The sequence below is a fragment of the Fistularia commersonii genome, chromosome 28 (genome assembly GCF_037954325.1).
Source record: "Fistularia commersonii isolate RoL2024-O1a breed Wild chromosome 28, RoL_Fcom_v1.0, whole genome shotgun sequence".
Classification (NCBI taxonomy): domain Eukaryota; kingdom Metazoa; phylum Chordata; class Actinopteri; order Syngnathiformes; family Fistulariidae; genus Fistularia; species Fistularia commersonii.
This window is the reverse complement of record NC_141311.1, coordinates 2,216,707-2,243,827: the sequence shown is the minus strand read 5'-3', so window position 1 is coordinate 2,243,827 and position 27,121 is coordinate 2,216,707. Positions and strand designations below refer to the sequence as shown.

Here is a 27,121-nt window from a genome sequence, read left to right as displayed (position 1 = left end):
CCAACAAACGGATATTTCTCACAGGCTGCGCCTGCCAGGGAACGAGATTCCGATACTTCCCCTCAGAATGAAGCGTGTTTAGAGATCGGAGAATGTCTAACACTAACACCGCATGTGGAGTCAACATGGTGAAATGTAAACTACGATGTCTATAAAGAACAGCGGCGGTTTCCAAGAACACGGCTCAGGTTTGTTCGATGACTTCGGGATTCCTCACACACAAACACAAACATCAGCTTTGAAAGGTCAGCTGATGTCAAAAATACTCCCGTGAGTGTGTAAGATCACGCCTATCGACAAGGCTTCTGATAGTTCACACGTGATTCCTGCAGTCACTAACATAAATATTATTCCTTGCGATGCTTCGCCGTCCTCTCGAATATAAACACGTGAAAACGGAGCCGCTCGGCGCCGTTGTCGCAGATCGATCGAGGGAAGTGAGGAACGGGGAAAAACAAGCAAACCCGACCAGTTCAAATCATCGGATTATTGATGAGAGGGTGAATGGCTGTGTCTCATAATGATGTGAGAATGAATGAGTGAATTCTGTGAATGAGAGCGGGAATGGTTGCTAGCGTGTGTGTATTCATGAATGAATGAATAGTTGGATGAGTGAATGAATGAGTAAATTGTCGTATCTCTATATGAATGAATGAATGAATTGTTGTACTGTATGTCTGGATATAAACAATGTGTGAAACAATGAGTGACTGGTTGAATGTCTAAAGCTAAGACGCGTGAATGACAGGGTGAATGGTTGTTTCATATCGATATGTGAACGAATGAGCAAAAAAAGGAGAGGCTGAATGGTTGCACGTCTCTAGCGTGTGTGAGTGAATGAATGAATGAATGAATGAATGTAAAGTTGTACGTCTCGATATGACGTGTGAATGAACGAGTGAATGGTTGAACGTCCAAAAAGAAGACATGTGAATGAGAGGGTGAATGGTTGCACGTCTCTAGCATGCGTGAATGAATGAGTGGTTGTATGGATTTATATGATGTGTTAATGAGTGAGTGAATGTTTGTATGCCTCTCTCTCGTAACCCAATGATAGACTCCAGTCCCCCCATCACCCTGAGCGCAGGATAAGTTGTATAGATAATGAATGAATGAATGCATATAACGCTGGACAAATGATAAATGGTCTGATCTTTATAAATCAAGCACTTTCTACTGGATCACATCCACCCGTTCCTGCAGAGCTGCCATGCAAGGCGCTAACCCAGGGATGGGGAGATTATTTTATTTTATTCATTTTATTATTATTTTGGCCGACGGGCCACATTTCTTATTTTATTTTTATGCACGGGGCCAACTAGGTGAACAAAATGAAAATTACAATTTGAAATATTTTTGGCATTTTTTTTCCAATTTTAAAATAATTAATAATAATAATAATATAAATGTACTGATCGACATTATTTGGGGAAAAAAAATTGAAAAAGAAAAAATTCAATATGCTTGCGAAGATATTCAAAGAAAATAGTTTGGCGGGCCGGTTAAAAATGCAGAACGGGCGGGATGTGGCCCGTTAGCCGTCTGCGCTAACCAGACCACCGGGCGCTCCGTGTCCTGGACGGAAGGAAGCCGGGAATCAAACCGCCGACCTTCGGATCGGAGGCCGGCCCCGCCGTACCAGCCGAGCCACGGCCGTCCAAATTAATTGCGGTGAGAAAAGACAGCTGGCACGACGTCCCAGGGTCAATTGGGCAATTAGGGGGTTGATCCCCATCTAACCAGCATAATCCCCACTGACCTTTGACCTTCTCAGGGCGGATAAAAAGGTGTTGTTATGTCTTCATGGCTGGACCTGACACTTCACTGGTTGCCATGCTGTGTTTGCGCCTGCGTACTTTTCTTTTTGGCACGTCTGTAGCTTCTTTGTGCGAGTGCACATCCCCCCCCCCCCCCCGTTCCCCCCCGTCCCCCCGCGCAACGTGTGCCTGAATATCCCCCGCCGGGTTTTCGCGACCTGGTTAAAGCCGGTAGTTAACTCGGCCCAGATGTCTCGCCCCTCCTCTTCTCTCCGGCCTCCTCCGGCTCCTCCGGCTACCGGCCTCGGTTGTAGTTTGCCCGACGAGGCTGAATCATTCCTTCAACAAAGGCCATATTTGCGACCCCGAAACGCTCGGCGGCCTTAAAAATCCGGGCGTTCAGAGTCCGACTCAATTAGGATTGATCTGCCTGCGCTTAATTTTTATGACTTAATTTCTTCACGTGCTTATTTTCAAACGGGAAATAGTGCTTTTTGTTGTGATGTGAAACGACAGGATGTTGCAGACTGGATCTGCTGGAAGAAAGATGTTGGAAAGATTTGATAGTTTTTTTTTTTTTGTGTTGTTTATTGAGCGAATTTTCATCATAAGTGGGATTTGTTATTTTGCGTGTGTGCGACCGTAATATTGATTATATTCCGGGATCTCCTGCAATTAAAGCGCACACATGGGCGACACCTGGGGACGGAAAGCGGGGGAGGATTAGCTCCCCTTCTCTTTCCTGCTGCTCGCCGTCCCCTGATATTCGTGCTAAAGTTTGCTCATTTTTAAAAGCATGATTCCCGATTCGCCGCCGAACACTCGCCGACCCGGGAGATTCAGCCGAAGGATGTCCGACGTTAAAAACGACGATTAAAACCGACGGACAAAATTCTCATTTTTTTCACACACTTTATGGATTTTTAGAGGCTAATAACATTAGCCTCCTTATGCTAACAGCGTCACAGCTGACAAATGAAACTGTTTCGGCAAACTCACTCGCATTTTACGATAATTCTTCAGATAAGCCATTTTGCGATTATCGCACACACACACCCCCATCATGAAAAAGACAGCAAAAATGCTTTCGAAAGCGATCAGTCTGGCTGTCGAGGAAGGAAATAGAACTGCTGCACGTACACTTCAGCATCTGTTCTGAAAAAAACAAATAAATAGATAAACAACACTTGCGTTAGATACTGGTAATTGTAAAAATGTCTCCTGTAACGTGTTAATATCTCATATTCACCTGCGGCTTATAGACAAGTCTGCTTATTTATGTACAATTTCTTTTTTTCTCTCTCAAAAAATAGTAGGTTCGGCCTCGCCAAATGAAAGCTGGCACAGAGTCTTCCCACACAGAGAGCATCAAGACTCACGGTGCAAAAGTACAAAAAAAATTAGAAATAATTATACAGAGAGGTAGAAATTGTAGGGTTTGATTTTTAAAGTGACAGGAGTTTTGAGGTGTAGTAACAAAAAATAAAAAAAAGGGGATAGCAAGATGCAGTGCAGGTGCGGTAGCATGCTGCCGTAGCGGCGTTGCTAATGAATTAATGAATGATATAAAACACTTTGCGTGCTGATTTTGGCAGTATGACCCACTAAGGAAAAAAAGAGGCGCGATAAATATGTTGTTTGACATTCGTCCATCGACAGATACAGAACATCCACTCACATCTGAATAGTTGTGTTCACCGCTGGACCGCAAGTCCGATATATCACGGCTTTTGCCTGCTTAGTCAAAGACGTCACCTCGCCTTGCACTCCGTATCAGGCACGCTATTTACCGAGTGCCGCAATGTGGCTTCAATCACCCTCCGCACCTTTTCTTACGTCATCCGCTTTCTACTTCTCCGCTGTCTTCGGATAAAGTCGCGGCCAAATCCCGCCCCCGGTGGGAAACATCGACGGAGCGAAGCGCCGCTCTCCTCCCGGCCCGTTCGCTTGCCAAATCAGCAGAATGAGGTGCGAATTGGCCGGCCGCTCGCCGAGCACATGTGGAGGCCGGAGGCGGCGCGAAGCTGATTAGTCGCGGTCGTGTTCATCGTTATTTCAAGCTAAATCCATACAGGAGGCGCTTGTAGTTTGTAAAACAGGATATTGAACGTTGTTTTGCGGCGCGGGGAAGAAGCAGGCGCAATGTTCCCTGTAATTTTTCATGTTTCTGGGCATACAGACCACCTCCCTGAGCACACTGAGGACCGCTGTGAGCAACATTAGACGTGCACGCTGAGGCCACACAACTGTATCACACCTGGGATCGTAGCAAGTTTCATGGATTATTAAAAGAATCAAATTATAAATGCAATTTCCATTAGTTTGCTTTTAATGTGACTCATTTGGCCAACTGATAGCATTGATGCATTGTCAATGAGAACTTTAACTTGCGCAGGGTCAGATTTTTTTTTTGTGTGACAGCTCGTTCTTTTTCTCCCGGTCGTCATTATTACGCTCTCTCACAATAATGTACCGATCCCTTTTATTATCTTGAGTCTTCGTATAATTCTAACAGCATTCGTAGGACTTTCCTGCTGAATGTGTCGCTTGATGTAGTCCAGCTTCCATTGAGTCCATATTTTTCCATCAGAAAACTCGCTAACTAGTTTAGCTTAGCTGCATGTTTTGCAGACTAGACCTTTCTCACTCGAAAAAAGAAAAAATCTCACCGCTCGTTCTTCTATTTGCACATCTTCTGACATCCGTTCCAACTTAAAAGAACCGCATTTCTTTTTTCCTTTGGCTTGGTGAGTGGACGAATCACATTCACCGCCCGCTCGTTTCGCCATGTTAAGGGGTTAGCATGTTAGCATTAGCGTCACTTAACTCCGCCACACTGTTATTATTGTTATACAGCATGTACGGGCAGAGCACGTGCGCAAGTACCGTCCGTGCCGTGATTGGCTGCGTAACGTAATGCATCGTATCGTATGATTGGCTGGACACCTGTCACTCACTGAGGTACGCAGGAAAATGATAGAGAAAAAAATATGATAAGTCATTTCCAGTGCGCTCACTGCGCTGGATTGGTTTTCTTGTGCGCTGAGAGTGTGCAAGAAGTGCGCAGTTGAGCAGGCGTGATGTACCGACCGTCTGGATACTCGGCGGAGCGACTACAACCTCAACGCTAACCGTTAGCTAATAGAGCTAATTCTGCAAGGTGACAGGTTCACGTCGCAGTTTTCGTTGGTTTAAAGAGCTCTCCACCAAAGGTTAGCTAATGCTAATTTTCCACTCTGGCGTAAAACATTATTTGCTAGCTGGCGTTCAGCGTGGAAAAGCAAACGCAGGACCGGTTTGTTATTTTGGCAGGAAAATGCCACGCTGGTTTGCCTAAAAGGCCTCCCCCGCAAGTCTGGTCGGTACGCTAATTCGGCACACCCGCTAAATGATATGGATTTAGTCAAATTTAACTTGCATTTGATGCAACGGCTAAGATAGGATTCACGCATTTGCTAGGGGAAGGTGGGATTCTGGTGAGCGGTTAGCGTTCAACGAGAACGTGACGGAAGTAAAAGAATACAGACATCCAGGTTTTAGCATCCAAATACCCAGGAACGCTATTATTTACAATGTAAAAACGCGCTGGAAGAGTCGAATAACGGGAATAAACAAGTAATAGGTTGATGACCCAGATGCCAGAGATTCTCAACAGGCTTGTTCTGCTCCAGAAAAGAGGAAACTCAGATGTGGAACAAAGGGAATCGCTCGGATAACCCCGTTTTTTTTTTTTTTTTTTTCTCTCTCTCTTGATGTCCACTGTTTTGACAGCCCCCGCGGAAAACAACATCCAATCCGTCGCGTAGTTTCGTGGGCAGCGCTGTGAAAGCACAGGTGTGCACACCTGCAACGGGGTGTTTTTCCCTCCCGCACAAAAGAATCCGTGGCCTGTGAGACGAGAGAGAGGGGAAACAGTTAAAACACGGGAGGCTCCGAGAATCTGGCCCGCACATGTCTTTTAATAACAAAACGCCACAACGGCAACAACCAACGTCGTTTCTCCTTTTACTAATTGAGCCTGCGAAGACAATAGGTGCTTGCGGTTTGGAGAAAAAGCGAAGCGGCGGTTGTTTTCGTGGACGTTCGCTTCGACCCGCAGAGTGGATGGAAGGGTTTGTTATCGTGTTGTTAACGGGCTGATCAATCATACTCCCGTCCAGCTGCTTTGGAATACACAGCGTGTCAGCGGCTTTGGCATCGTCCTTATGGCTCCGCTTCTGCGGCGACTGGAATCTCTCTTTGGTGTGAACGATGTTCTCGGAGCCGGTGCGAGAAAAAAATCCCGCAGAATGGAAATAATAAAGCTCGGGGACGTTAAACAACAGAGCAGGGGTGTCAAACTCATTTTGGTCCGCGGGCCGCATACGGCCTGATTTGACGTCGAGGAGGCCGAACCAGTAAAATGGTAGAGTAATTGGCGAGAAGTGACACAAAGCCCAAATTTCTCCTTTGTTTTAGTGTAAAGATAACAGGTAAATGGTACAAATCTTTATATGTAATGAAACATCCTGAGATTCATAAAGAAAAGTAAGTGCTACTTCAACATCGCTACGCCTCACTTCCGTCATGTTGTATTTTTCGCCATGACGAGTCTCATAGTGGCAATGAAACTTCCTGCACCCACACCGAGCATACAAGTTTCTTATTCATCTCAACCAACAAATTTCCATTTTCCATTTTCCTTTTAAAGCCCTACACTCCACGTCCACTTTTCTCTTTTTGGACGACATCTTTCTGATGGGGGGAAAAGCGGGTACATTTCCAACAATAAGTAAAAATGCTTTACAGATCCGGAAGCGGGATTGCTGAGTTCTGAGTCACATAGTGTTGTGCCATGTTGCTAACGCTGACTAAAACACTGCGCCCCTAGCAAACAAGTTCATGACTTTTCAATATTTTTTCAAATTGTAGATTTATTCCACCGGCCGGATTGAACCCCCCCCGGCGGGCCGGTGGTGGCCCGCGGGCCGTACGTTTGCCGACTCCGCAATAGCGGCTTCTTGATGTACGCAAATGACGGGAGCGCTACATGCGCGGCCCACATGTGGAGCCGACCGGCGGCTGGCGCTCCCATGTGAGCACCCTGGGGGCACTTTGAAGATGAGAAGCGTCGTTGATGTGGTCGCCGGGACGGAGAAGAGCCAGCGACTTCTATCTTGTCGCGGCTCCGGCGGGGAACGACTTCAGAAGCGCCGCGCCGGATCACCTGTTTGATGCTTCCTGACGGATCTTTCGGCCGAGAACGTCTGGCACGCAGATCCTCATCAGCCGTCCCTCTGTCATTAGCCGTCCCCTGGATCCGTGCATGGATTTTAAAAAAACCCCAGCCGCTAAGTGCATGTGGAGAATCCTCATGCTCGGGCCTCCGCCGCAATAACCATCAAAAACCCCGGGAAGATCATCAGATATGCGCTCGAAATCCTCCGGCTCCCTGCCACGCAGATTTGGCGGTTCACCGGCGCGTCGCCTGGAAGCCGCCAGATGCATTGCCTCCGCGACCTTTGCTAGTTTTTTTTTTTTTTTTTTCCCCTCCTCGGAGGGTGGGGCCTTCCAGTAGGCGCAGCGCCGCCGCTGCCAGTCCCACGCTGTGAGGAGCCGATTGTTCCCAGAGAGGGTTGACCGGAGCCCGGCTCACTCCATTGGCTGAGCGAGGCCTTGGCCGTGGCGGCACGTCCCAATTAGCACTGTGGCTCAATAAACACAGCCTCGCTCCCGCTTCAGGGTTCCCTTTCACTTAGCGCAGCAGTTAAACTGATTTATACGCTGAGTCTTGACCAAAAATCACAATCCAAGCTGACTAACTGCACACAAAATCTAGCTTCGAAAAAACATTAAGACACTACCAGTTTGGTGGTGTGTTTTTTTTTTTTTTTTTTTTTTTGTGAAAATGACAGACATCCCGGATCCAATTGGACGGGTTGCTGGATTATTAAACCGAAAAAAAAAAAACTCGCATGGTAGAAACAAATAGATTTTGCACACCAAGCAGCTTCCACCGGGGTGATTTTTATTCAATGTGATGTTTCAATCACAAGGCTCTTCCTCCGAATTACAGTGTCATCATTTTAAATAGCCGTGACAAATTACCACGGATTACATTACTGTCATCATTAGACAACATCGTAGACTAAGGGCATGATTCATTTTCCCTGTTTTCATTTTAGACTCAGACCGAGTATATTTTAGTACTCAGTCGGTGAGTACGAAAATTAATCTCCTTGTAATGCATTGTGTGTAAATATTTTCAAGCGTCCTCCGAGATATATTTAGACGGTTGGTGGTTGGAGATCTCCCTCCACAATCAAGGATGAACTGCAACATCAGGAAAACAGAATTTATTTTTCCCCGTTGAAATTAAAATTAAATTGTTCTCCGGCACCAAAAACGTACTCTAATATTTTTATATATTTTTACATATTTTTCCATACCTTTAACTTTATTTTTCTCCCTTTCTTTCGAACTTTATTGTTCTTTTTATTTTATTTTTATTATTTGCTATTTTATTCTTTATTTTTATATAGATATATTGTATGATATATATCTTACATTTTTATCTATTTTGATTCTTCCCCACTTGACTCCGCAGCAGGAGCTGCTTTTGACGAAAAGCAATTTCCCCAATAATCTCTTTCTTTAATTTCTTTAATTTCTTTAATTTTTAGACTTTTGAAGGCACCCGAATATAACCTGCGCCGGGAAAAAATAACAAAATAAATCTATGTTTACATATATTGGCCGCACTTCTATAAGCCCCAGGTGTCCATGTTGTAATACGAGATATTTACACACACTTTTTTTTAACTTTTAATTAAATACATAGCGATAACATCCACAAATAGTCTGGAAATTACGATATATTTTTAAATACATATATACGGCTTCCATATCAGTCATGTTGTATTCTTCTTGAGTTCTGCTATATTTTATTGTTTTCATATTTTTCTGGAGTGGCGCTGAGGCTCTGGTCTCTCCGGACCTTTTTGGAATTGCCTTTTTTTGACAATTTTTTTTTTCCCCCCTAAATCAACTCCTTCTTCAACATATGGCTCATTTTTTGAGGAAAAACTTTAAAAAAAAAAAAAAAAAAGACTTTTAAAAACTATAGAAAAGGAAGCGTCTCGGTTGTGATGAGGTTTTAAATGCTAGAAAAATCCTTAAATTCACCTCATCGTCTTGAAATGCGTGTTTAAAACGTAGCTGCTTATAGTCTGGAAATTACGGTTATTTTTATGGGTTCATGCGTGGCACAAAATACATAAAGGAGTTAAAGGAAACCTTAATTACTGCTGTTTTTCTGGTGTTTTCTTTGAGTTTCATGCAAAGAAGCACACAAAAAAATTGCATGATTACATGCATTGTTTGCTATTTACGGTGAACGGACGCGCGCGAGATGTTGGTTTCATATCTTCAGCATCTGAGGAACGATGGATGGATGGATGGAGGGGATCCTCCTCCTCCTCCTCCTTCTTCTCCACTGTGCGGTTTGTCTGCAAGGATCATCTGAGCGACCGTGGAGGAGGTCTGGCGACGTCACGTCATCTCTTGAGGGATTATTCGGGTTAAAAAAAAACCCAGTGCGGTTAAAACGGTGCTTATAAATATACATTTTAACCCCAGCCGGCTTGTTTTCTGCATCAATCTCCTTCTCCTCTCTTACCTTCATCCAAAAGGTAACTGATCCTTTTTTTTTCTTTTTTTTTTTTTTGCCCCATCTTGATTTATTTTTCCATCTTCTTGCCCTCTTGAAAAAACTGGAAGGTGACGTCTTCTCGGCGGCCGTCGGTTTACAAATCTAGCAGGAACGTGCAATTAGTGTTGGGGAAGATGTACGCTGCGATTGAGTGATTGATCGGTAAATTCCGCAGAAAACTCAAGTTGATTATCGAAGAAAATGCGATACTTTGCTTCTGTTCGGTGAGCTTGCGGAACGTCCGTCAGGCTAAACCCGCTCTAGTTAGCATCAATAGCGATCTTAATGTGAAAATAAGCCCTACAGTACTTCTTTTTGGCTTCTGCGGATCTATATTTAAGCGGGGGATCCGTCCGGTGAAGCATCATCAGCCCACGGAGGCTCCGGGTCTGCAGAGGAAACGTTTTCACTGGTCGACACGACGGAAACGATGCTAACGGCGGTAGCGGTTCGCTACCGGGTCGCTAGACGCCTAGCCGAACCGATTCCAGTTAAATATCTTTTTTTTTTTTTCTTTTTGAAGTCGCTACTGTTAAAAAACACACTGCAAATGACGTGCACTTTATAACCTGACACTGTCGTGTCTCGTGTGTTCGATTTACGAGCCTCGCATGACGGCGGGGTGCGGACGGAGGAGGGGGTTTGTTCTCGGATTTGTGCTATTACAGCTGCGGCGCAGGCTTTGCTCCTTGTTGCCTTTCCCTTAGATTACGCCGCGCGCCCAGATTCTGACCTTACACATTCATATTCATTTAAAGGACAGGAAAGAGACGTTCGGGGGAAGGGGAAGGAGGGGGGGGGGGGCGGAGGGCTAGCTTGTGGCTTTTGGACTTTTATGGAAAAAGGGATGCGTCGTCAGATGGTTTCAATTAAACCCAAGATGAAGAGACAGTAGGCGGTGAGGAAATTAAGGATAAAATGGCTGGTTTGATTTTCGGGATGTGTCCCCCCCCCGCCCGGCCGTCCGCCCGTCGCCAGCGAACTCCAACCCGGCTTAAATTGGCGCCGTCGGGGGCGGGGAAATCATCGCCGGTCGTCGATTTATGAAGCTTCTTCAAGAGGGAATGGAAAAACGAGTTCTTAAATAGACGGGTGATCCTCAGCTCCGCCACGAAAAACCGGACATATATATCCTGAAACAATCGGTTTGACATTTTCTGTCTTTCGGTCATTTTGCTAACACTACAACGCTAACGCTAACGCTACACCGATTGAACCAAACCGGCACGACGTCCAGAATGACGATCGCCGGTCGTCGATTTATGAAGCTTCTTCAAGAGGGAATGGAAAAACGAGCTCTTAAATAGACGGGTGATTCTCGGCTCCGCCACGAAAAACCGGACATACACATGCCGAAACTATCGGTTTGACATTTTCTGTCTTTCGGTCATTTTGCTAACACTACAACGCTAACGCTAACACTACACCGATTGAACCGAACCGGCACGACGTCCAGAATGACGATCACGCAATCGCTCTTTCATTCGCCGACAGCCCGTTGAGCAGATACGCAAATAGGTGGAAATATAAAAACAGGAGGGAGCTAGCGGGAGCGAGAGAGGGGTCGTTTTTTTTTTTTTTTTGATCGTTCCCACATGTGCACCTCGGACACCTGATATTTCGGCCTGATGGGCGAATCAACATTCCCGGCGAGTGACACCGACGCGCGAGGGCCGGCGAGTTAAACATCTGCGGGAGAAGGACGGGGAGGCGCAGGCTGATTCTCATCTGTTTATATTGGGAGAAAGTATTTAATAGACCTATAAAACCATAATTGGCCAGACTGCTGACTCGCACTTCCTGCGTCTACGTGTCTGTCTGCACAACGTTTAACCTTAGTGTAAATCCTGTCTCTTTGAGTTTGATTAACGTCACGCTCGGCTCAGCTTTGATTCTCCCCCCCTCGCCTTAATAGCTTCCAAATGCCGTCTGTTATTTTTATTTTTTTAAAGAAAAAGAAAAAAAAAAAAATCCCCGATCTGGACGCCGGCACCTGCGCTGGTAAAACTATACCCCTTTCCCCAGATGTGATTAAATTTTCTTTTCATCCAGGCCTTTCGGGCAGGTGTAACCGATTCCTCGTTCTTCTTATTTAAAAAAATTTTGTAAAATCGGGAACCATTTCTCCGTTTCTGTCCGACCTTCCACGTTAATCCCCTCGGCGGGGATTCTTACTTGCCGAGGAAAAACATTTGTCTTGTGTTTCTCCACCGCTCCCTCCTCTTTTTCACGAATATTATGATGATCCCAGGCTTGTTGGTCGGCGACTGAGCGAGATCTGAGTTAATATTCATGACCAGAGGAGAGAGAGAGACGTTTTGGCGAGGCTGGAGTTTGCACCGGTCCAGATGTTGTGTCCTCTGGCTGCCCCGGCCTGTCAGTAGTAGTGCAGTTTCTTTCTTTTTTTTTAATTTTTTGACAGCTACATCGCACTTCCCTAAAGTTGGAACGCCATTTCTATTGGAAAGAGGTAAAGCTGCTAATTCTCAACTGCACTTCCATGGCTGCTGCCAAGCGATTCCCGTCCACGTTTTGTTTTTGTTTTGTTTTTTTTTTTTTGTTTTGTGTTCCCACCTCTCCTTCAGAAGGGTTTGCGGCAGCGCGTGGCTTTACGGCCGCGGGTTCGAGTATGACATCATGGCGGTGTAATCCGCCGAGCTGTACCGACGCTCCCGAGGGATGGCGCAATGGCAAAACTTGTTTTTTTTTTTCTTTTTTTTTTTCTGCAAAATCTGCAAAATATGAATCCCTTTATATATGAATTTTTTAAGTCAAAGTCTACTTTATTGTCAATACTGCCGTACCTTCACACATGCAGAGAATTGAAAAAGCGTTATTCTTAAGACCCACGGTGCCAACGTACAAAAAAATGATAAAATAATTTGTCACAGAGAAGTGGCTGAAGGTGCAGTTGCAAGAAAACAAAAGTTGATGAGAGTATGAAAGAATCAAGCTTTTACAGTAAAACAAGATGTGAAATGTGATTCGAGCAAATTTTATTTTTATTTTTTATTTTACTTTATTGATCCCTTGAAATTTGCATTTAACCCATCGGCTCCGGTATTTATTTGTACCAATCATAATAATCATCGAAGAAAGCTAGTTAACAATAATTTTTCATTTTGATTTCCCTCACATTTTTAATACCCTTCTTTTTCAGAAATTTTCTCTATTAATATCCTTATTTTGTGAGCTTCGGGGGCGTTGGAATGAATTTATTTGTTTTGTGTATTTTTTCAAATGGGGAAAATGAATTTAAGATACGAAAAAAATCAACATACGAACCCACTTCTGGAACGGATTTTGTATTTTGTGTTAATTCTTATGGATTTGACGCCTGAGGATTCAGCAGCACCGGAGTAAAACCTCCGGGGCTCAGCGGCGGATCTGCGCAAAGACAACGCTGCAAATGCGCGGCGTTTATTCTTTGATGTCACATTAACGGCGTTGGAATCCCTGCCTGCTCTCTATAAATATGGCGAGGATACCACATGTGGCTTCTCAGCGCGGTTTAATGTTAAACAGACCGCCGGCACATCAAAATAGCCCGAGCTCTTATTTGTTCCCGGTTCGGACCCGATGCCAGTTCCGCGCCGTCTTTGCCCCTGGAAGGAAATCGGGCGTTGATGAAGAGCGCGGCGGCGGCGGCGGCGGTGAATCCCCCTCCGGGGGTTTGTTTACAACTCCTCACCCTCGGCTTTCCGTCTTCCTTCCCTCGCTCTCTTTGTGATCTATCGCATTTTTTTTTCGCCCGGCTTCGTTCACCCTGGACCTCTCGCGTGCGTCTGGTCTGTTTTTCAAGTGAGTCACCGCGTGGGGAATATGAAGCACGCACCTACGGCAGGAAAAAAAAAAAAAAAAGCTCTTCAGCCGTGGCTGGAGTGTTTACTCAGCCCGGGACTTATTATCAACCCTGTCAGCGCTTCGGTAGCGTTACTTGGGGGAAGACGCTGGAAGGCCAGATCAGTAGAGTGTATGCTAATCCTTCCCAGCGGATACGGCTATTTAGGAGTGAACCGGGAGCCAGAAAACATCTGTACAACATACAGATGGTGTCCGATAGAATGCTGGCAGCGAGAAGCCACAGCATTCCTCGGACCAGCGCAGCCGAGGGCTACTTCCTTAGGACGCGGAATTGGGTCCGCGAGCGCCGGTGTTAAGTCCCCGCTTAGCTGCGGACGATAAACGCTCCGACGACGTAAGCGGCGGTTCGTGATTTACTGCCCGGCGCCGCCACGCCGACACGGATGGTTTCAGCTCGGAAGCCTTGGCCCGAGTTGTGCGCTTTCATGGAAAAGCACAACATTTGGAGGAAACACGGTGCTCCCGCTGAATTTGCCTGTTAGTGTTACGCAAATAGGAAGCGGGTACCAGGCTTTGTCAAACAGGACACGCTTCTTCTTCTTCTTCTTCTTCTTCTTCTTTGTCTGGGTTGCTCCCCTCAGGAGGCGCCATAGCCGGTCATCTTCCTCCAGCGAACCCTCTCCGCTCACACCAACTACCGTGTTTTGCAGAGCATAAGTCACACCGATTTAGAAGGTACGATATCAATGATACCAATGAATTTTCATATATAAGGCGCACTGGATTATAAGGCGCATGATAAAAAAATACGGTATATAAAGCAAAACAAAACAGTTTGGTCAAACTTTATTCATCTGATTGGTTTATGGTCGCCAACGATAGCGGACACCTGGAGTTAGCTCACGCCAACTGCCGTGTTTTGCACCAATTTAGAAGGTACGATATCAATGATACCAATGAATTTTCATATATAAGGCGCGCTGGGTTATAAGGCGCATGATAAAAAAATAGGGTATATAAAGCAAAACAAAACAGTTTGGTCAAACTTTATTCATCTGATTGGTCGCCAACAATAGCGGACACCTGGAGTTAGCGTGAGGTTGGAACAATGTTGTATTCCAGCACTACATCATTAGTTATCTAACATTGTCTAATGTTGCGACTCATATTCAACCCACTTTAACACGCCGTCCCCGTGTCAGGTGGGACCGGCTCGGTCGCTCACCGAAGTCGCGGTAAAATATTTCGACGGATGTTTGAGCGCAGCGTGTCACATCAAGTTGGTCGGAGGTCAGAAAGCACAAGAAGAACTCGTACACAAGGCGCACGGATGATCTTTGAGAAAATGAAAGGATTTCAAGTGCGCCTTATAGTGCGAAAAATTCGCTAAAATCTGTCCGTACATCCGTAAACCTCCTCTGCGGGCTCCATCTAGACCTCCTGACTGGCAGCTCCAACCTCACCCTGATCTTCACCACCTCTGACTTTATCTCCAGAACATCTAACATGTGCTTTCCCTCTGACGGACTCCTCCCTGATCCTCTCCATGCTCCTCACTCCCAAAGAGGAACCTCCACATCTTCACCTCTGCTGTCTCCAGCTCTGCTTCCTGTATCCACCCTCCTCTAAATACTTCAACTCCTCTCTCCTGTACCCTCAGCGTTCCTCTAGATTCCCTCTCATCCATCTTGCTGCGACTTGGTCCTCAGCTCCACCTGTCTAGATGTTCCTCCACCTGCTCTCACTGCACGTCCCAATGTCCTCCGCGGACAAACATGGAGATCCCCGTCTCCACACACATGAATATCGGCAGGAATTACACAGAACAACCGCAAGTCCATCACAAGATGTTTTTTTTTTTTTTTTTTTTTTCATCATTTTCCGTCTGGAGAACTTCCGGCCTCGTCCATATGTGTGTGATTTCTTCTGGTCCACATGCACCAGGAGAAGACTCTTGTTTGACGTGGAGGGAAGGCGGTCGTGAAGACGTCAGACTTTAAACAGTTTAAAGAAATTCAAAGAACCGTATCCTCGATCCCCCGCTCCTCCTCCTCCTCCTCCTCCTCCTCGTCCCCACGAGTCGGCTTGATTCTCAAACCGCCGGCGGAGCGTGCAGTGAAAGCGATGCTAGGAAAAAGGAAGAAAAGGAAGTGGTCTTCAAATTAGAACTGATAGGGTCCACATGTTTGTCCCTCACCCGAAGCAGGCGAGGAAACCCCACGCCGAATCATCTGAGCGGCTTCCCGGACGCCGCGGCCCCACGCCGTGCCCTCGCCGACTCGCACAAGGACGCTTTAAATCGTCCCTATGGCGACGTTGTGCTTGTTTTTAATGTTTTCACTATTTCATCATGCACGGATGTGTAATAAGAGTCGTGAGAATCAGGTGGCGCCGGGGAAGGATGGGAAGGGTCGAGTTTTCCCTCAGATGTTCATTCGCTCATTCCAGTGATTTGGGAAATGGTAGAAGGTTGAGGTTTGATTCTCTCGACACGTAGAGGCGCACAACCGTTCACCCTGTCATTCGCAATCGTACAGAGACAGAAAACCGTTCACTCTCTCGTTCAAACGTCGTGCAAACGTTTCATGAGTCATCTAGAGCCCTTTAAGAACGCGTGATTGGTCATCAAGGGCTGACAAATGCTCATGATTCAGCACGTCTTACCCTGTATGGAATGATCTTTACCAGCTAACCCTGTCACAAAAGATGAAGAAATGTGCCTTTTAGTCATAGCGTCAACTCCTGTCAGCAGGCAATCGCTCTGGGATCCCGTCATTCAGTCTTTCAGTCATTATTTTTACCGCTTATCTTGCAGTCAGGGTCGCCGACCCCGACTCTCATTGGGCGAGAGTCCTCGGACTGGTACCGGTCCACAAGCAAAATCTGTTTTGGTATAAACCAGAGGTGGGCAAACTACGGCCCGCGGGCCACATCCAGCCCGTTGGGCTTTTTAATCCGGCCCGCCAAAGATTGGTACAGAATTCATACTTGATGTGAATGATTGAATGATTGGATCACAGAATGTGGGAGCTAGAACAGTAGATTTTATAATTTTTGGAGCTACTTGAGATTGGCCTTGTGATTTAGCCTTTACTGTGGACATACCGACACACATGAATGAGCCGGACGTGAAGGTACAAGGGAAAAAGCAGTTTGTGCATGAAATGCAAGAAAACGTCTGAGCCTTCAAAACCAAGCTGGTTTTATTTTCAAAGCAGATGTCGAACGAGTCTGATGTTACTTTTAAAAAACGCATTATTTTGTTATGTGTATCGTATCTCGTGGTGACCCGACCCGACTGTCAAATTTTAAGTCAATGCGGCCCCTGAGCCAAAAAGTTTGCCCACCCCTGGTATAAACAATAGTTTTTTTTCATTCGAAAATTCATTTCCGGTTCATGGAAATCCGGATGTATTGCAAGTAACCCTGTCGCACCATCTCACACTTGAAAAAGCTCCTCGGCTGCAGAATACAGCGACAGCAAGCTAGAGTTAGCAAGTCAAGTGCAGCCATCCATTTATTTTTTCAAATCTTTTTTTAAATTTTTTTTTATTAAATATGCTTTTTTGTGTGCTACAATTTGTTGTATGTGTAAAGCAAGCTGATATGAGATTTTAAACATGACTCATTAATTGCCGCTAATCAAATGGTGAATAAGCTACTCTATATTTTTCTCCAAGATTGGCAGGTGAGGCAGGAGCGGCTGCAGAATATTGGCAAAAAAATGTCAAATGAATAAAAGAATTAAATGGTTATATTTATCAGTGATTTGCACTATATTGGTATTTTTCATTTAACTTTAACGGTATCGCTACCGTGCTGGTCCCCTTCTTCTGCACAGTGTGACTCACCGGGATGTCGAAAATGAGCGGCACCTCGTCCATGTTAGCGATGTGGCCGGGCTGGATGTGTTTGTCGGCGATGTTTTCAGGGTTGTTAAAACAACGATGTTCCGCATAACGCACATACCCGTCCTTTTATATACAATCAACGCCAACACTTCCCCCTTTAACATTCTCATAGTGTTCTCCACTACGTCCGCCATACAACAACAACACACACAGGGCGCACTGCACTATAAGGCGCACTGCATTATAAGGCGCACTGCACTATAGGGCGCACTGCACTTTTGGGTGCACTGCACTATAGGGCGCACTGCACTATAAGGCGCACTGCACTATAAGGCGCACTGCACTATAGGGCGCACTGCACTTTTGGGTGCACTGCACTATAGGGCGCACTGCACAATAAGGCGCACTGCACTATAGGGCGCGCCGCACATTTTGAAGAAAATCTAAGACTTTTATGTGCACCTTATAGTCGTGAAACTATGTCCGCCATACAACAACAATACACACAGGGCGCACTGCACTATAAGGCGCACTGCACTATAGGGCGCACTGCACTATAAGGCGCACTGCACTATAGGGCGGGCCGCACATTTTGAAGAAAATCTAAGACTTTTATGTGCGGCTTATTGTCGTGAAAATACGGTAAATATGCTTTTTTGTGTGCAACACTTTGTAAAGCAAGCTGATATGAGATTGTAAACAGAACTTCCTAACTGCCGCCAATCGAATGGTGAATAAGCTACTCTGTAAGGCTCATAGCGTAGATATGGGGAGAACATGGAGCTCCTGCACTGAAAGGCCTCCTGGGAGAATCCAACCGGGGATCTCCTGGCCTCTGATTTGATTGCTGTTTTGTCACCACGGTTGAAATATCAGACAATGGAAAGGAGCTCCACGATTCCACGGGAGCGAAGCCTCGGGTAGAATTACAAACATCCTGCAGAATTTGCCGAGTCCCCACCCCGTTCCCTCCGGCTCCTGTCACACGCGTCTTCACAAACATCCAAATTCTCCCGTCTCAACACAATGCCGCTATTTGCTTTTCTATCCGTCACCGTGCGTTCGGACCACCCGTCGGCGTTGTTTTGACACCCCGTCTCCATGGAGACGGTGTAGTATTTGCTTCCAGGAGACAGGTTTTGCCGATGCTCTAAGCACTCATCTCCTTTGCAAAATACATTGAAATAACCTGTTTTTTTTTCTGCTACTTATTTAATCCGCTGTGGAAAAAGTTATGTTTTTGTTTCCGGCGTGAACGGTTGCCTCGTTTGTCCCGCAGGCGGCCCAGACCTTCGCCAGCAACAAGGATTCCCGCGTCCTCTGGACCCAAGACGAGCTCTTGCTGACCACCGGCTTCGACACGGTGAGGAATCCGACACGACCGTCTCTTTATCATTTCGGTCGGAGAGCGCTGGATTCACCGGCACGTACGGTGCGTGTTTGTAGATGCGAGGCCGGGAGGTGAGGCTCTGGGACGCCAGGAAGCTGAACTCCTCGGTGAGCTCCGTGTCCCTCGGCTCCTCCAGCGGGTGAGTGATGCTCCGCCCGGACCTTTTTTCCCTCCTAAATGACGTGCACCATCCACTCTCTGACAAAGACGCTCTGTCCTGCGTGATCTTGACATTCTCGGCATGTGTGTGTGTGTGTGTGTGTGTGTGTGTGTGTGTGTGTGCGCGGCATGCGTTTATAAGTTTGTCATTTTTGTGTCGGGGTTGATGTATGGAGGCCTCGGCGCATTGCGGAGCTTCCATCCATCCGCTCCGACCTCCCAGAGTCGTCACACTGTTCCTTCACATTCCTGCACACACACACACACACACACACACACACACACACATTCCATTGTCATGAGTGTGTGTGCGCTCGATCTGCTTTGGTCAGTTCAGAACCAGTGAGTCAGGTGACTGCAGTTAACACTTTGACATGACCCCCTTCGATCTATCTATCTATCTATCTATCTATCTATCTATCTATCTATCTATCTATCTATCTATCTATCTATCTATCTATCTATCTATCTATCTATCTATCTATCTATCTATCTATCTATCTATCACTATGACACCTTCATCCTCCCATTTGGAGGACGACATAAATGACAGCCTTCTTTCTTTGGAGCAGCTCATCGCTAAATTATTTGCTCACAGTTCCTGTTTTGTTTTTTGGCGTCTCTGCTGTGTTGACCGTGGATCGTCGTGCCATCTGCTAATGTCCAGAGATTCCCTTGAATTTGTTGTTTTCACCGCATAGTTCTGTCAGGCCAGTGACTTGCAGTGAGGCTCATGGGTGGTGAGGCACGCCTTCCATGAGGCAGGAGAACTTTGTGCCTCACTTAGTGGCTCTTCGCAGACATTTTCTGATTGCTCAGCACAATAAACTAGGAACACACATACACTTGTTGACAAATCGAAAATGTAGTTTGTACAGCAAAAGTGTTGAAACATTTCAATCGCGACATACAGAGACAGCAATCGGGTCTTAGTGCAGAGCATGCCAGCGGTCAGCCGTCATAGGATGAGGCTCGGCCGTCTGCAGCCTCACCGCACGTCTCTTTTCTGTACTTGAACAGTAAATGTGAAAATCCAGCCATTTTGAATTAAAAACAATCTAAAACTGGTGAAGTTAAATGAAAAATGCCATTATATTGCAAATTACTGATAAATAACACCATTTAATTTTTTATTCATTTGACTTTTTTTTTTTTTCCAAGAATGGCAAGTGAGGCAGGTCCTCCCCCTGCCTCCCCTGACTGCACCTCACTGTGACATACAGAATACATCCGTAGTCTTTATCCGGAAACTTCATTCTGGATCAGGAGGTACGAGTGCTAGCCCTGCGGTGCTACATCTGTAGCTCGCGTTCGTGCTAGGAATAGACACTTGAGAATGTTACATTATAGTTGAAGAGATGTCAACTGCGCATCTCTTTGCACAGAAAGCCAGAGAAAGTAGCGTTTGCTTGTGACTTTACCTCCGTGGCGCTCGCCGGGCCGGAGAATGTCAACGTTTACTCAACGGAGCTGCAGCCTCCTCCCCCTCGTGGGCGCGACGGTGGCCCGACCTGGAGGGAATGTACCGACGGCCCGAGGATTTCCACAGCCTCATCTGGCGACAAGCTGTTACACATTCCGTCCTCGTTGGGCCGCCGTCTGGGCGGCGACGAAGCCGAACGGCGAAACGGTCCGAGTTAAATCTTTTGAACCCCCCCCAAAGACATAAATAGATATTTAACATCTGGAAAAGGTATTGTCTGTCCAGCTCTGAAATCAAACAGGTGAATGAACGACCGACGGGCAGATGAGACTTTGCCCGTCGTTGACCGGCGTTTGTTTTCGCACGACGTAACTTTGCCTCGGAACTGTCCGAACTGCGTCGAGCCGTCGCCCTCCCCGACCCAGCTGTGTCCGATTAATCCGCGGCGTCGTTATCCTGGCGGTTGCGGCGGCGGCGGCGAGGTCTCTCGACGGACGGACTGACTGAAAGCAGCCCCCCGTTTCGCTTCCCGCAACAGTCCGAGTCCGACGTGCCGAGACCGGTAATGTCAAAATAATACCAGCCTCTCCTGCGTAATTGCATTTTTATATATGTTTGTGTTGAAGATATCCGTGACAGACTTTTGCAAAAACGCACAAAAATACCACTGCCTGCCTCCTCCCCCCTGTTTTCTGTCAATCCTCCTCCTTTGACCCGCCGCGCCGTCGCCCGCCGAGTCTTCGTCTTCGCTGTTGATAACAAACCAAGCCGGTTTCAAGGTCGTGACAATGTCAGAATGTTCTTTGTTAGCGGTTAGCGCAACCCGTCGCTATCTCTGTTTTATCAGCGTCGCGTCGTGCCGCCGACGGAAGCAGACTCGTGGCCGGCGCCCTGTTTACTCAGTATCACACTACGCTTGGAGTATCTCGCGGAGTTTCCCTGAACGGCCGCCTGTCGCCGGCTTCAAATGGTGTTTATAATGATAAAACATGAATTAATCCGTTCATTTTCCCGACTCTGCCCAGCTGTGACTGGTCATCGGTTGATCTCAGGGGTAAATTATAGAAATTCACCCTCTCATTCACCCGTCTGGACAACGAAGGGTAGGGGTGTCAAACTCATTTTCTCCGAGGGCCACATGTAACGTTAAATGTAATGTAAAATAAATATAGCTACCCCTTAATGTTAGATAACTCCAAAATGCTACATATGCATTTGCGTAGATGTAAAAAGAATTGTTCCAAAGCTAGTTTTCACTGCTGCAGTGGTTTAGGATGCAGCTTTTGTGAACACATTCTGCAGCCGTCGTCGTTTGGCTTTTAATTTTCGGACAGTTTGCTGGTTTTCTGGAAGGCTAACTTTGGCTTAGCTTCGTGTTTGGTGTCAAAATGCCTCGTTACACAAAAGACATGCCGTTTTTTTTGGGCCTTCCCATCTTTCCTGAAACGGCCTTCCATATGCATCTACTTTTCTCTTCCTGGACATTTAGGGATCGTTTGTATTTCCCAATTCCACTTGTTGAAAATGGCATTCATGTGGATTCACTGCGATCTAATGGCAGGTAACATGATGGTGGTCAATGCATGCGTTTGACTTATTTACACCGCTCAAAAAAATAAAGGGAACACTGAAATAACACATCCTAGATCTGAATGAATGAAATATTCTTATTAAATACTTTACATAGTTGAATGTACTGACAACAAATCACACCAAAATGGTCAATGGAAATCAAATGTACGAAGCCATGGAGGTCTGGGTGTAAAAACACACGACATGCTGATCCAAAGTCCTTATGATGAATCCGTGTTGCTTCCTAACTGGGCAGTTTGATTTCACACAAGTGTGATTGACTTGGCGTTACTTTGCGTTGTTTTCCTTGATTTTTTTTTTGAGCACTATATTTTAAGACAATTTAAGATGTTCTCGGGCCGCGTAGAATCACCCGACGGGCCACATTTGGCCCGCGACACTTGAGTTTGACAGCTATGCAGAAGAAGCTTCGCCGAATGTTATGATGTTGCTATAAAGGAGAAGATAGTAGATGTTTTTTTTCATTAAGCAAGGTAAAAAATAACAGTGTTTCTAGCGTTCTCCGGCCAGACGTCTGAAGCAGAAAGGGGGTGATTGGTCGGGGGGATGGAGTTTGCCTTGAATTTTACACATGTGGTGTGGGGTCTCCAATCAACCTCCTGCATGTGGGAGGAACCCGGAGGAACCTGGAGGAACCTGGAGGAACCCCTCGCAGACATGGGGAGAACGTGGAGACGCTAACCGGGAAGCGCTAGCCGTGAGCAGGAAGCGCTAGCCAATGCACCCTGTGGATAATTCTGTTTTTAAGATCGCGACGGCCTCGGCGTGAATTTCCCGGCGTGTGGACAAAGCATCGGTGGAAATCTGAGAGGAGATGTTTCCATCTTTCTCTGCACTCGTATACACTTCACCATCCCTGTGTGTGAGTGTGTGAGTGTGTGTGTGTGTGTGAGCAGCTGAGGAAGTCAATGTCAAACATCCACAGTGCAGCGTTTCCTCCCTGTCATTTCAGGCCCGAGGTGGATATAGAGTAAAGATGACCTCTTTTTTTTTTTTTTTTTTTTTTCCTTTCTTGCCTGTTTTTAATTAAAACAGCCTCGGTAAACACGCCGTGTAATCGGAGCGGCGAGCCGGCTCGCTTCAGGTTCGCCGTGCACGTCCACGACAACCGGTAGGACTGTTTTCTTTGGAGTGTCACAACATAAAACGGGGGCCCAGCGCTCCGGCCAGGGAAAAAAGGGGGTTGCGGGCAGAACGAAATTTGGACGGAGAATAACGAAGGGAGGGGGGGGGGGGGGGGGGTGTTTATTTTCTGGCCGAGGTTGAAATGGAGACTTCGGAATGAAGCTCGGAGGGCGACGGATCTGAGAGGGATGTTTTTAACGCTGGCTTGTGACGGAATTCGAAGCATTCTCACATCTCCAAAAGTCCGAACTACTGTCATGCCGCGAGCGGCGGAGAGACGCTAAACCTCTCATTGTTTCCCCCCCTCTATAAACCCAAATTACAATAATGAGTTTAATTGGGCCTGGAAGCCAGCTGCAATCAGTGAACTTCACAACCTGGCACGGCTGCAGACGGCCCGCCGTATAAACGCCTGCGACGTCACGGTAATTATTCACACACACACACACACACACACAGAGTCACCTTCCAGTTAACACACGACCCGGTGTATAAATATTGTATTCGTGGCAGCTCGGCGAAATTGATTCCAGAGCTGGCTTTCTTAGCGTCGCCGTAACCCGACATTCGCCGTCCGTTTCCGAAATTGCTCGCTTTCCCTTCGGACTTGATCGGAAAAAAACGGGGGGGGGGGGGGCGAGTCCCGATCCAGGTTCTCTCCGGAGAGCCGACCCCGCTGTTTTCCCGACCCCCGGTCGCGGGTCGGACGGCGATGTTATCAGAAGGAGGCAGGGTTTGCGGTGAAGAGGAGGGGGGTGACCCAGGTGCGAGGCATTGACTCCCCGCAATCCATCCCTATGTGTTTTCCTCGCAGGGTCATGCCTGAAAGCAGGCCTCGGTCGGCGGGTGTAATTTAGCCGAGCTCCCTTTAATCAGATGGATTGCGCGGAGGCCCGTTGCACCCCAGAAGGGAACACTCGCCCCCTTTCTCCCATCGCAGCTCGGGCGCTCCGAAATCAATCCCAGATGAAGGCTTTCCTGTGGGGATTAGGTGCAGCTGCAGCGTTGCTAACCAAAGCGGACAAGATATATATAAATATGACAACGCTTTGAACGATAGTTGGACGTCGCTCCCTTCCTCGGAGTTCGCCTTCCGCGAGCTAATTAAGCTTTGTCGTCTCGGCGTCCATCTTACCGGAACACGGGGAGAACGTCAAACAGACCGGCGCTCAGGTTGACTCCTGGGTCAAGGCTAAAGCGCCGCAGCTGCGGCGCCCGTTCCTCCGGGACGGCTTTTCGCACTCTTCCAAAGAACCTCGAACTTGTCCTGACATTGGAAACATGGCGTCCGGAATCTGTTAGTCATTTGGGGTTTCAGTCCGTAATTCGGCGGTGGCGTTCGTCGAGGGAAAGAGGATGTGAAGGGGGAGTGGATTTCTGCCGTCGCCTATTTCTTTTACCGTGTTTTTCGCACTCTAAGGCACTTAAAATCCTTACGTTTTCTCAAAAATTATAATCCGATGAACCTTGTGTATGAATTCTTGTTGTGCTTACTGACCCAGAACCAATTTTATGTGGCGCTCAAAAATTTGTTTTCGTGCATATTTGGTAAGCGACCAATGTTAGATAACTAATTATGTAGTGCAGAAATACAATGTTGTTCCGACCTCACGCTAACTTCAGGTGTCCACTATCGCTGCCAACCACAAACCAATCAGAGAACAGTACGTAGTACGACTACCGCCGCCACTTTTTGTAACTTTTTGTACTGTACTTTGACATAATAATACTGAACATCTATGTGTATGAGGACCCCCAAAAATGTGACGAGACATGCTTACGAAGGCTATCAGTCACGCAGTAGATGATGGGAAAAGAGCGGTCGCCAAAGAATTCAACATGAATGAATCGATGGTACGGAAGTGCAGGAAGCAAGCGGACGAACTGCGGGGAGTAAAGAAGACCAAACAGTTTCTGAGGGAACAAAGCGAGATGAATAAAGTTGGACTAAACTGACTGTTTTGTTTGGCTTTATATACCGTATGATTTATAATGTGGTGTGCCTTCTGTATGGAAATAGACCCGTTCATTGATATTGCTCCCTATAATGCGGTGCGCCTTACGGTCTGCAAAATACGGTAAAACATAGCGTAGCCGCTGAAGGAACTTTTTGCAGTTCCTAGAACCTCTGCAGAAGCCAGGCCTATTTTCGTGCATTTGGAGGCACTTGGACCTCAGATCCTACAACTATTTTAGCTCCTTCTCTGAGGTTGGATCTTTTTAGGGTTTCCGAGGAAGTCATATGTCCTAAGTGCTTGGTGGAACTCACCAGCCAAGAGCAGATACCTTCCACGGTGCGCCTTTTGAAATCTTATCGCGGTATCACTGGTCAGCTGTTTTCTTCTAAAAATTGGACCGAACCAGTGAGAAATGGTGCAACCAAGATGTCTGCGGAGGTTCTCAGCCATCCAGGTCATGGTGAATTCTTGTCGAAATCTTCTTGTCTTGGCAACTGGAAGAAATTCCAGAAAGACCAGTTGCCAAAAAAGATTTCGACAAGGGTGCGACCAAGAGGTCGAAGCTCTTCTGGCCTTAGAGGAGTTTCCAGGCCTCCCAGAAGAACATTAACGTTTTGGCCCAGAGAAGTCCGTGGATAGCTAACGGCTAACCGGGTTCTTTACAGAGCCAAGCAGTGCAGGGTGAAGATAAAAGTACTTCAACCCATCTGATAGGGATCAGATCTTCTTCCACGAACGCCTTGGCAACTTCCACCTCCATGTTGTCTGTGCTGCCTTCCTCTTCTTCTTCTTCTTCTTCGGTGGTTTGTTTTTGAGTTTGGCGCTCAAGGTGCACGTCGCACCGGTCCCTGCCGAGGAAGCTAGGCCCTGGAACCAAACTCGAGTATGACAGTTCTCGGTACAGCTCTGTCGGAAAGCGGCCGACGTCTATAAGCTCTAATGGGCTCTGCCACTTGTTTGGCAACGAAACACCTCATCCCGTTCCCAGGTCTCGCTTACAGCGCTTTGTAACCGAGGAACACATTTTACAAATGTAGCTGCCATTATCCGGGGAGTCTTTTCCCCGTCCTTGTCGAGCCACCTTCTAAAATCCCCGCGTGTGCTCTCTGGATTATCCGGCTGTGTTTGTCAGTGGACCCTATCTGCACAAGAGAAATTGAATCACAGTGCTGAGTTTCAGAGGGTGCTTGGCTCTGGAATTCTAATTAAGTTTTTTTTTTTTTTTTTTTCTTCCTTCAAGAGTAAGGTCTAATGCAGCCTTTTAGAGCTGGTTAAAAAAACACATGGAAGTATTGGAGCACTTGGCAGGGCATATTTAATATAACTCACAGAGGGTTTTGATTTCATCCCACAGGTATGTGCTCAGCTCTCCAGGGATTTGAAGGACCCTTTTGTTGCAAACTCGCTACAGACTAAAAAAAAAAAAAAAAAAAAAAGAAGGGGGTGGGTGGGGGTAAAAAAAAAAAAAAAAAGTCCCTCCATCAGCAACCTCCTTCCATCCTACCTTCACCACTTCATTCCTCCATTCACCTTCACTCATTTGTTTTTGTGGTGGCTTCTACGTGGCAGTCGTCTCAATAAGGTAACTTCAAACTTGACCTCGGGCTGGAAAAGCTCTCTCCGGAACCTCTTGGATTTTGGATTCTGTGAGGCAGTGTCAGGCTACGCTTTTTCTAAACCTTCGTAAAAACAGCAGCAGTGACACTTGCAGCTGCAGATATTTGCTTTTTCTCTAACATCTGGAAAAATATCATTTTCCCTTTGATTAGAGAGATTCTGGCAGTAACATTCAGGATCTTTGGCTTACCAAAGGACTGCAGCATACTTTTGGCTACCCCCATTCCATTTCAGCACTTTTCTCTCTACTATATGGGGCGAATCGACAGTAGCTGAGCATCTGATGGAAACACGAGTAAGACTAGGCTGGCAAGGGATGCGGGTCTAAAGTGGAAACAGCAAAGGGCATTATTTACAACACACGGATCCAAATACTGGGAACAGTACGAACACACTGCTGTTATGTATTGTTTTAAGAGGACGGTGTAGTAGCCACAAGGCACATTGAAAGAGGCGTTCCAGACTTGGAGACAATATGTATGATATTAGCCGCTTTCACACTGGAGGAACTTCTTGCAGTTCCTGGAGTTGCTTCAGTATCTGGACCCTTTGCTTGTGGGTTCAGACAGTAGGGGAACCAAGGATCTCAGTTCCCAGAACCGTTTTAGCTCCTTCTGTTTTTATGGTTCCTCAGGAACACGTTTGACTTAGGTGATTGTTGGACCTCGTAAGCCACGGCCATTAGCAGATACTTCTTGCTGACTGCAGAAAAAGGGGTCCAAGCTCTTCTGGCCTGCTAAGCCACACAGGGGTT

General features: G+C 46.6%; 1 protein-coding gene and 1 long non-coding RNA gene across 2 annotated transcripts in view; one reads left to right on the top strand and one right to left on the bottom strand.

Moving 5' to 3' along the window:
* The window catches only part of coro7 (coronin 7), a 138,902-nt gene that overhangs the window by 25,520 nt on the left and 86,261 nt on the right, over nucleotides 1–27,121 (top strand). The window contains exons 8-9 of the mRNA XM_086175778.1: nucleotides 18,382–18,465; nucleotides 18,549–18,631. Of these exons, the coding sequence (XP_086031904.1) occupies nucleotides 18,382–18,465; nucleotides 18,549–18,631 (167 nt within the window). The remainder of the gene's footprint in view (nucleotides 1–18,381; nucleotides 18,466–18,548; nucleotides 18,632–27,121) is intronic.
* Nucleotides 15,308–25,106, bottom strand: LOC147217144 (uncharacterized). The gene is made up of 3 exons (XR_015108946.1): nucleotides 25,062–25,106; nucleotides 23,928–24,059; nucleotides 15,308–15,378 (listed from the first exon to the last, which is right to left on the bottom strand). It is a non-coding gene; the product is annotated as an uncharacterized LOC147217144 (long non-coding RNA).